General features: G+C 58.4%; 1 protein-coding gene across 1 annotated transcript in view; it reads left to right on the forward strand.

Moving 5' to 3' along the window:
• COL13A1 (collagen type XIII alpha 1 chain) overlaps positions 1-10,212 on the forward strand; it is a 96,950-nt gene that overhangs the window by 10,139 nt on the left and 76,599 nt on the right. Inside the window, exons 4-7 of the mRNA XM_045291306.1 lie at positions 897-923; positions 2,763-2,813; positions 8,909-8,944; positions 9,702-9,728. Coding sequence (XP_045147241.1) covers positions 897-923; positions 2,763-2,813; positions 8,909-8,944; positions 9,702-9,728 — 141 coding nt within the window. The remainder of the gene's footprint in view (positions 1-896; positions 924-2,762; positions 2,814-8,908; positions 8,945-9,701; positions 9,729-10,212) is intronic.

Genomic DNA, 10,212 nt, shown 5'->3' on the forward strand with positions numbered 1-10,212 from the left:
TCCTGGCATGTGCCACCTGATAAGGACTCCCAGGTCAGTGGTGTGAAGTGCTGGAACTTGGGGGGATGGGGGTGTCCCCTGAGGTGGCCCACTGGCCTGTGGAGCAAGGAGGGTGGCCCATTCCCCATCCTCCCAGGTGTGTGCCCTGCCTCTGTCCACTGTGCTTCTACAAGCCCCTCTGCCATCCACCTCGCTGGCCCTCACAGCTCCGGGCTTGTCTAGCTTGGCAAAGCTTTGTACCTGGCAGAACTTGAGAGATGCAGGCCTCGTAGACCCCATCATCACAACACAGCCCCTAGGAGGCCCGGCCCCAGCCCCACCCCAGACTGCCCGGCCCAGAGCGGCTCTTGTTCTCTCTCTGCCACATCTCACACACACACCCATTCCCACAGCACACGCGCACGCACACGCAGCACACGCAGACTCGCTTCTCTCACATCATTCACACATACAGCATACTCACAGCACACACACACACCGCACACATGCAGCACGCAGGGCTCAGTACACACCGGTTTACACTCACACACACATTGCCCCCACGTAGACTTAAACACATGCTCCCACATACAGCACCCATCAGCTATCCAGACACCCACAACCTCACACACACACAGGAAAGGCCTCTTGCAGGGCCACCCCTCTGGCCTGGTGGGCTGTGGGACCGGGCCGGGCCAGTGGTGGGGCAGTCACCGGCCACAAACTGTGCTCCGTTGGACATAGAGCCTGCCGGTTGTCGGCATCTGTGCTTTGTTTGTTTCTTGTTTCACGGTTATTTCTGTTGTTTGGTCTTCGTGCCATGCACGTAGATTCCTGTCTTTGTGCATCGCTCTCATCCTCTTTCTGTTTCTCCCCCTCCCTCTCTCCTCTGCACCACTGGCATCTGGCTGCCCCAGGGAGTCAAGGGCCAAACAGGCGAGAAGGTGAGTCCACTGGTCCCCTTCCGCCCATCACCCTTAGCAGAGACTCTCTTCTCACTCTGAGGCTGCGCCCTCACTACCCGCTGTCCTCCCCGCCCCCCTCGCAGATCCCCCCCCAGGCTGCCCCTGCCCAGTTTCCTCACAGCTTCCACACCATCCGGCCAGAGGCTTGGGATTCCTGGGCGATGGTCCCAGCTTTCCTGGCTGGCTGGGTCTCCCAGGGCCAGCCATGTCTGCACACAACTTCATGGCTCTCACACCCCTGGGATGGACAGAGCCCTCTTCTCTGCTCTCTGTGGCTGACTCTAACCCAGCCCCCACCACTAATGCCCTTCGAGAAAGAGCCTTTCTCTCCCCCTTCCCCAGGAAGAGCCCAGGGATGCTCTCAAGGGGGTGTGGGGCAGAGGCCATCCTAGACCATCAGCCCTGGTGGTTCTTGACATTCCAGAGAGCCACACACCTAAACGGCTCCCTTGGCAGATGACAAGATTGGGACTTAGATACAGGGTGGGGCTTGTCAAGGTCCCACAGCCACAGTGACAGGAGAGGCCAGAAGCCAGACCCCCTAGAACCCCTCCTGCTGCCCAGCCTGCACCTTGTGTACCTACCTGTACATGGTTTTCTTCCCGTCTCCCAAATAACAGCAGTAGCGATAATAATTACAGCTATTTTGTATGAAGCACAAACTGTGGTGGTTACGCATTGGACAGCTATCCACAGGGTCGCCAGTTCAAAACCACCAGCAAAGGCCAGAAAGACGGGGCTTTCTACTCCCCCAAAACAGAAGCCCACAGGGGGTGGCTATAAGTCAGCAATGACTGTGCTGAAATCCCCGCTGATGCAAAATGGGACTATGGATGCCTCCCTGGTAAGATGTGAGGGTGCGAACTGGAAGGACAGTGGCTAAACACTTAAAACAGTATCTGACACCAAACCAAACTCAAGGCCCCCATGCCCCTTGACCCCTCTGCAGCCTCCTTTCATGGGGGCTCAGAGAAGGCCCCTGATGGCCCCCAGCTAGCCAGGTGGCTTGCAAGACCTCGCCTCCAGGGCCCTACCCTTTTTCACTCCCCCACATGCCTCGTCAGGAAGAATGGACTCCTGGGGGGACACAGCACCCTGCCCTCCTCCCAGCGGGACATAAGCCCGCTCCTGCCAGAATGTTGATCTCTGTTCCCACATCTGTATCCCAGTCTTCCTCCTCCTCCCTGCTCCCCCCGACCCAGTGTTTATCTAGCTGTCTCAGCCACCCGTCCACAACCCTCTGAGCTCCCGGTCAAGCAGCCACCTCCACCAGCCCCCTGGGAGTTGACATTCTGTCCCAGCCCTGACCCCTCCATCACTCAGAAATCAGAACAAGGAAACTGGCCAGGCTCACATGCTGCTTCCAGAATCCCCGTCCCCGGGCAGAGCACTGGGCACCAGGGTCAGCCTGGGCAGGGCACAGCCAGATGGGTATCTGGGAATAGGGTGGGGAGGGAGGCCTCGGAGTCTGTGTAACGTGCCGTGGTTGAAGATGGGCCTGAGCAGGGCCCGTCTGTGGAAGCCCTGGGGCCACTGACCAGGGCAGCTATTGCTCACGCCAGTGCACACCTGCTCCCTGGCCTCCCTGGCTTGAGGTCACATCACCCCAGGCCCCACATCGACACTTTTGCTTGAATCTCTTCTCCTCGTTCCTACTGCTTTTCCGCTGTCCTTCTCGGGCCTTCTGGAATGTTCGGCTCATTTTCTATTTCCTGCTTCCCATCCCAATCCATTGCACTGCCCTCCTGCCCCCTGACTCTCCTCTTTCCCCTCTCTCTTCTCCCTGCCCTGACCCCTCCCCTGTATTTCTCCCCACAGGGCTCCCCGGGAGATGCTGGGTTGTCCATCATTGGTCCGAGAGGCCCCCCTGTAAGTTGGTTTTTGCTCTTCTTTGGAGTGCGGGTGGGTGGGGTGGGATGGGGAAGTGAGCCCCAGTGGTCCCGCCGGCTGTGGAGGCCCCACCCGTGATGTGGTCAGCTACACCAGGCCACAGTGCTGCCCTTGCCGTAAGAGAAAGTGGTCTAGCTAAATATACCGAAATTACAGTCTCTGGGGAGGGCTCGGGAGGGCCTACCTCTAGCCACACAGCTTGGGCGGCTGGAAGGCCTGCTGGTTACCCCCAGAGGGAAGTACTCACTCCTGGGGGGTGGGGGTGGGGCCAGGGCCAAGACAGCCTGGCAAGACTGTCCCAGCTTTGTTTCTGCAAGGCCTCCCTGCATTTCCAGAAGCCCATGGAATGGACACCCCGGTCCCGATCGATTCCCGGGCCTAGGACACCCCCACCGCAGCCACCCACAGTCTCCTAGTTGAGCGTAGCCTTGGGCCCTGGTCTGAGGACCTCCACCCAGTGGGCTTCCCCTCAGATCGGGCTCCTCAGGGACAGGAAAGGGGTGTGGGCGGGGAAGCCGGGAAGATACCGTGGCTGTGGGAAGAAGGACCAGAGCTTCTTCCCAAACAGTGCCCAGGCCACGGGCTAAGATAAGATCACCAAATGGTAGAGCCAAGTTCTCGGCCTCTGAGAAGGGGAAACTGAGGCCCAGGGCGGGCAGCGGACTGACCAGGACCCCTCACTTACTGACAAGGGTAGGATTAGAACCCAGGCCTCCTGCCCCCTAGGTTTTCAGCCAAGCAGCGGGTGTCTTCTCTGTGCTTTACTGCATACTTTTCCTGACCTGTGACACTGCATGGCGGGGGACAGAGCAGGGAGTTAGCCCAGACCCGGAGGTACCCTCCAAGGACCCCAGTGTGAGCACGGCATGCCCAAGGCCCCAGAAGGGCACGCATGCCTAGTCCTCTGACGTCCACAGAGAGAGCAGTCTAGGGAGGAGACTCAAAGAACAGCTTACTGGGTTCTGTCCAGAACCAATACAACAAGCAAACAAAACCTAAGCCCACCGCCATGAGTCACTCCGGACTCACGGCAATGCTGTGGGCTAGGCCAGAACTCCCCGGTGGCTTTCCGAGCCTGCAATGCTTGGCAAGAGTAGAAAGCCTCGTCTTCTGTCAAGGAAAGGAGTCAAAATTGAGGTAGGAAGTCAGGGGAGGAGCTGGAGTGAGTGCTGAGAGGCGCCCCCCACCCCCGCCCCCCCCCCCGGGTTCTGGGAGACCTGGGGAGGGCACAAGGTGAGCAGGGAGGAGGTGCAGGGCCCAGGTTGGCTGGTCCGGCCCGGGGTGGTCCTGGGCAAGAGTTCCTTCCACACTCGGATTGTGATTGTGCCAAGGGCTGACACTTCCTGAGCCCTTACCACTCATGTGCACACTTTGTCTCCCGGAACCCTCACAAGAGCCCCCTGGGGTAGGCACTGCCACGCGCCCGCCTCACGGACGAGGAAACCCAGCCCACAGTGACACAGCTCAAGGGCAGCCGTCCTGGAATTGCATCTCCAAACCTGGGGGTGCAGTATCCCTGCCAAGGTGGGGGCTCCTTCCGGTGGCTCTGGCAGCCAAGGTGGGAATTTGGGGAGCGCTTGTGCCTGACAATGTGCTGCCCAGCTAGTGAGGGGCTGAGGGCTGGGGAAGTCACAGAAAAGAAGACGGCCCCCAGGTTTTAGCACCAAGTACCGAGACTGGGGCCAGGCCTGTTGGGGAGGCAAGCAGCCGAGCATATTCCAGACCTTGCGTGCCCCACCTTTGTCTGCTTCCCAGCCCAAACACGTGGGTACTCCTGTGTCCCCCTCAGCACCTCCTCTGATATCTTCCACGGCAACCTTAACATTATTGAAAAGCCCCCATTTGAGGGGACCTTTCTGGGGTCTGGCTACATGCCTCCTGGCTTCCAGCCCCACATGTGCGATCCTAATCGGGAACACACAACTGCCAGGCACTGGGGTCAGGGCAGGAGGACTATCCCGTCTCCTGGACACCTAGCCCTGGCCTCATGGGTGCACAGGTCTCCTTTGGGTCCAACAAAGTAGGGAGGCAGCACCACCAACCCATTGCACAGAAAGGCAAACAGGGATCTATGACGTGCCTGGGGTCACACAGCGACAAGTGCTGGGTCTGCCTCATACCAAACCCCATAGTCTTGTTCTGACACCCCACTTCCATGCACTTAGCTCTCCTTTTTATCAAGGAGGAGCCCTGGTGGTGTCATGGGTAATACATTGGGTTGCTAACCAAAAGGTGAGTAGTTTGAAATCACCAGCAGCTCCTTAGGTGAAAGGTGAGGCTCTCTACTCCCATAAAGCCTTGCACACCCACAGGGCAGTTCTCCCCTGTCCTATAGGGTCCCTGGGAGTCCGAATGAACTTGACGGCAGTGATTTTGTTTGTTATAAAGGATGTTTATTTAAAGAGGGGGTGTTCTCCCTTGGATCTGCATTGATCCTAGGAGGGTTTGACAACACCAGGAGCCTTGAGCAAACCAGAGTCCCCAAATGGTGGCCCTGTGGGTGATGGCTGAGTGCTCTTGGGAAGTCATCTTGACCCTGCAGAGCAGGGGACAGGGAGGACAAAGAAGCCATTTGTCAGTGGAGGAGGAGGTCAAGTGGGGCCAGCCCTGGACAGCCGGGATAATGGGGAGCATGTGGCTTACCACTCAGGCGGGAAGCACTGGCTCACACGCTGCTGATCAGAGCCAGCCTGGCTCTGTTGGGGGCCACCTGCCTCCTCTCCTGGAGCTTGCTAACTGGTTCAAGCAAAGAAAGACCTCACCCTGGGTCTTTGAAGGAGTTGGTTCACGTCCCAGCGAAGTTAAGATGCTGGGACAACATGTCTGGGTGGGTTGACTTTTTAGGGAATTCCATTCAAAAAATGGGGTTCGGGGGAGACAATTAAACTTTGGAGGTAGGCGAGAGTTAAACTTGGGGCCCTGAATTGCTGGCTATAAAGGTCGTCTGCCAGACTAGTGAATGCTCGCATCTCAAAGTGGCTCATCCCCTCCCCGAGTCCCCAGCTTCTCTCCCGGGGCCAAGAGGCAGCCTCATCCACAATGATTACCCGCCCCCCCCCCACCCCGCTGCCAGGGAGACACATGTGTTGAATGCTGCTGCACGGACTCATTCCATTCATAGCTGTTAGCTGCGGACAACAAGGAAAACCCGACAGAGGCAGTCTCCCCCTCCAGGCTCACGGTCTAGCAGTGGGCCAGCAATCGTGAGGAGGACTTCCCTATGGAGGGTAATGTTGGGAGGGGGCATTGAAGGTGCTGAGGGTACCTGTAGAAGGGACCCGAATTGGGGCCTGTGGGGATGAACAGGGAAGGAAGAGTCTGGATCACCCAGGTAACAAGCATGGAGGAAGAAGGAGGTCCTAAGACCCTAGGGATACTGTTGGAGAAAGGGGGACCATTCTCTCTGGAGCCAAATTGTAGGGGGCTGGGGGTGCTGAAAGCAAAGACCTGGTCAAGAAGGACCTTGTCTCCAGTACTCAGGACCTTCTCCCGGGGCGGCATGGGAGAGCCCTGGTGCTGTGTTGAGCTAGGAGTGACCCAGTCCGACACCTGATCCTCCCTTCCTCGAGGAGATGGGTTAGAAGAAGCTGCAGGTGGGAGCTGGCCCTTGTGGGAATTGAGGTCTAGACAGCAGCAGGGCCCATGGCGATGGACCGGAAAGATGCTTTGTAGGTCAAATTGATAGCACGATCACCCGAGCCGTGAGCAAGAGGGGGGAGTCCCAGGTAACCCACAGTCCTCCTTGAGGATCAAGGTAGGGGGCATCACATAGGACTGTCGAAGTGATTTTTTTTTTCTTAACCAAGAGTCTTGCTCAAATTGATAAGCAGTCAAGCCACCAAATGTGGCCATGATCACGGTGCCTGGTCCACACAGCAACACAGGACAGGCCACTTGGTGTAGGTCGAGATGCTCAACTGCTGCCTGTCATTGAAAAAGCTAAATGGAAATCCACTTCCAAGCCGCCTCCAGCGGCCTGCCCAGCCCCAACCTCTCTGGAAGTCCAGTCCCAGCGTCCTTTGGGTCGATGACCACCGCATGCTTCCCAAGTTCCTGGAAACACCCTGCTCAGCGCTGGCCTTGGCCCCGGGTTGGAGAGCTTCGGCTGCTAGCAAGCAAGCTCTGTCCTGAGGACACCTTGGGGCTGTCCCTGGCATGGAAACACTGTCCGGAGAGGGCCAGGAGGATGTGCTCTGGAAGCCATTCCTCCAGGCCCCTCGGTGTTCAGCAGTCAGAAGTTTGCCCTGGGAGCTTTCAGGGGCCATGCTGCTCCGGTTCCGGGTTTTCCCCTCAATGCTATTCTTCCCATCACTTATCCTTGAGAGGAGAGAAGCCCTTGGGCCCTCGGACATTCATGCCAGTGGCCCCCTCCTCCCCGTCCTCTTGGCTGCCTGCCGCCAACCCAGCCTGAGCCAGCAGCAGACTCCACCCCCTCCCTGCCTGCTTTGCTGGTGTATCTACCCTAAGGGCAGGGACCCCATCCCACCCAGCCAGAGGGGCTGACTTGCCCCCTGAGCAGAGGGCTCTGGGCAATCATGCCCACAGCTCCTCCAGGACCTGAGGGGCCCAGAGATGCTTCAGGGTGGACTCGAGATGGATGCAGAACGTTTTCCTGAGGAGATGATCTGATCGTGAGATGCTGCCGCGTCTTCCTAACACTTCTGAGGCACAAACAGCAACCTGCCGCGCCCTTTGTTTCATTCAGCGGCGCTCCAAGAGGGGAGCCACCATTTCCAGGAACCTTAGAGCGAGTGTGCCACGCCGCAGTCTGTGTCAGACTTGTTTGCTGTTGTTGGCATGGTGACCCAATGAGCCCTTTTGACTCCTAGGGTTTGCATTAGCCAGTTTCTTGGAAGTGGGTTGCCAGGTCTTTGGTCTGACTCCATCTCGGTCTGAAAGCCCCAGATGTGCATGAAGTTTATTGGCAGGGAATCGAAGACAGCCATTCTACCACCGACCCACCACGATCACCAGCTTTCTAACTGTAGTGAGATAGAATTCAAGGGGCTTGGGAGGTAATGTTACCATACCCATCCAAAGATGAGGAAACAGGCCCAGAGAGGCCAGGCCACTTGCTCAGAGTCGCACAGCCATTGCTGGTGGAGTCAGAAGTAGACTCAGTCTGTCAGACTCCAAAATTCATGCGCACAAAGGGGTTGTTGCCCCCCCCCCCCTTGTCACATTGGAATGGGCAGTGTGTCCAGGAGAAGGCAGGTGAGTGAGGGGCCAGCGTGCTTCAGTGAAGGCTGAGGAAGAGGAGGAGGAGGAGGAGGAAGGGAGCCTGAAATGGTTGATGAGGACAAGATTGAGGGTGACCTTGGTAAGAGTGAGGTGAGTCATACCACTTAGGTCCCTGTTGCCCTTGACCTCCTTGGCCTGGATCTTCACAGCCCGTGCGGCTTTAGGCCTCCCTGTATCGCTCTTGTCCTGTGACAGCACACACGCTGACCTGCCCTGGTCCCCAGCCTCGGTAGCTAGTCATTGCATTGTGCACCTTCCGCAGAGCAGGCCCACGTTGTCCTGCATCCCCCAAAGCTGGGAGGAATCCAGACGTTTCCCAGCAGATAGGAGAAGTGCACTGGCCAAGTGGGAGGAAAGCGAAGGAGCTGACCTCCTGCAGCCTGGAAAGACACACAAGACCTGGCTGAGGCTCAGCTCTGCTGGTGTCCGAACCACCCCGGAGAAGTCATCTGGAGCAAGGACTTCAGTGTAAACAAGCCTAAGCCATGACTCGGAGGGTCCCAGGCAGGAGCGAGGATGGCTGGGGGCTGCGTGCCTGTCCCTGCTCTCCCATCTGTTTACAGGCTGTGGTGCAGCTTCCGGCGCCCTGCGGAGCTCTCCGGGCTGACTTCCTCGGAAGATCCCAAAGATATTGGCCCTTGCCTCTTTTCCTTCCCAGCCCGGCCACTGACGGGGACTCCCAGTCACTGTGCCATGTCCCCATCGCTCCCCTGTGGCATCCCTGGTCCCCTGAGGGAAGCCAGGGGCCCCCTGGGAGCCCTGATAAGCCAGGGAGCCAAGAGGTCTCTCCACCTCCTCCCTGCTCACCCTCACTCCTCTCCTGTTCTTTTCAGGGCCAGCCAGGCACTCGCGGTTTTCCGGGATTCCCGGTAAGTAGGGGGCCAAGGTGACCCAGGTTAGCTGCCTCCCGGGGCGGTCTCGGGGCCTGACTGGGCTACACTGCAGCCAAGGCCACCCTGTCTTGCCTTTCTGGAGTGGCATAGGACTAGCTTCCTCCTCCGCTCCCAGAGAGACACCCGAGGGCTGCTGGCTCCTGGTGCCAAGGAGGCCAGGAAAACAAATGTACCAACAAAGAAAGAGCTGGGCAGGGCCCTGCCTGCCAACCAAGGGAAGCTGAGTCACGGGCTTATAAAGGCCTCAGGACGCCAGCCCTTCGAACATGACCCAGGGCCGGGCAGCCACCCACGACCTGGTGTTGAGAGGGAGAGAGCCAAGCCATGGAGGAGGCAGAGGGTGGCCATCTGGGTGCCCTTTGGCCCCTGCCTGAGGCATGGCCTAAAACACATGGGCCGGGAGCAGCCAGCTGCGCTTTACCCCAGGCCTCGATGCTGGCCAGTCTGATTTTCTTAGAACGTCCACTCTCTGCTGGGTCTCCACAGATGCCCCGGGTAACTGCCACCCTGGGTGTCCCCTGAGCAGCCAGGCAGCCTGCATCCGGAACAGTCATTTCCACTTTACAGCGGGAATTGAGACTTAGACTACCACTCCCTAACCAGTGTGGGGATAAGCAGGGACTGGGCTTGAACCCCAACTCAGAGTCCAGAGCAGGTGCTCTTAACCCCCTTCTGCCCCAGGAAGGAGTCTTCCGGTGCGTGGTCCTTATAACTGTCTTCTTTCTGGTTTCAGGGCCCCATTGGGTTAGACGGCAAACCGGTAAGAGGCCCTCTGAGGCTGCATCCTTCAGAGGGCCAGAGGGGCTATTTTCCCCCAGAGGTGTTTGGGTGTGTGGCCCCCAACCCTAGTGGGCTTTCCCAGGCACAAGCCCACAGCCTCCACGTTGGGCTCTCAGCATCTGCAATGAGAGTCACCCCTAGAATGTGCTGATCGAGGCTCCCCTGGCAGGGACCGGTGGGAAGTAAGTCAGGGAGGCCCCAGAGGAAGGGGAGGGGTGGGCTCCGGAAAGCCTGGCATGCATCCCCACAGCCAGCCCCTGCTCCCAGCACCGCCAAGGACCAAAGTAAGCCCCAGGTCTCCTACTCGCCTCCACCACCATCCATCCGCCTCTCCCGGTCAAGCACTCTGCCCCCTCCCCCACCCCCACCCCACGCAAACACTCATGACTCCATGTTAATTGCTCTTCCCCGTCTCACTTAATCCTGGTGCTCCCCCACCACACACACACACACACACATGTGGA

This window comes from Echinops telfairi, unplaced genomic scaffold, assembly GCF_000313985.2.
Source record: "Echinops telfairi isolate 266 unplaced genomic scaffold, ASM31398v2 ScPeMD7_70;HRSCAF=299, whole genome shotgun sequence".
Classification (NCBI taxonomy): domain Eukaryota; kingdom Metazoa; phylum Chordata; class Mammalia; order Afrosoricida; family Tenrecidae; genus Echinops; species Echinops telfairi.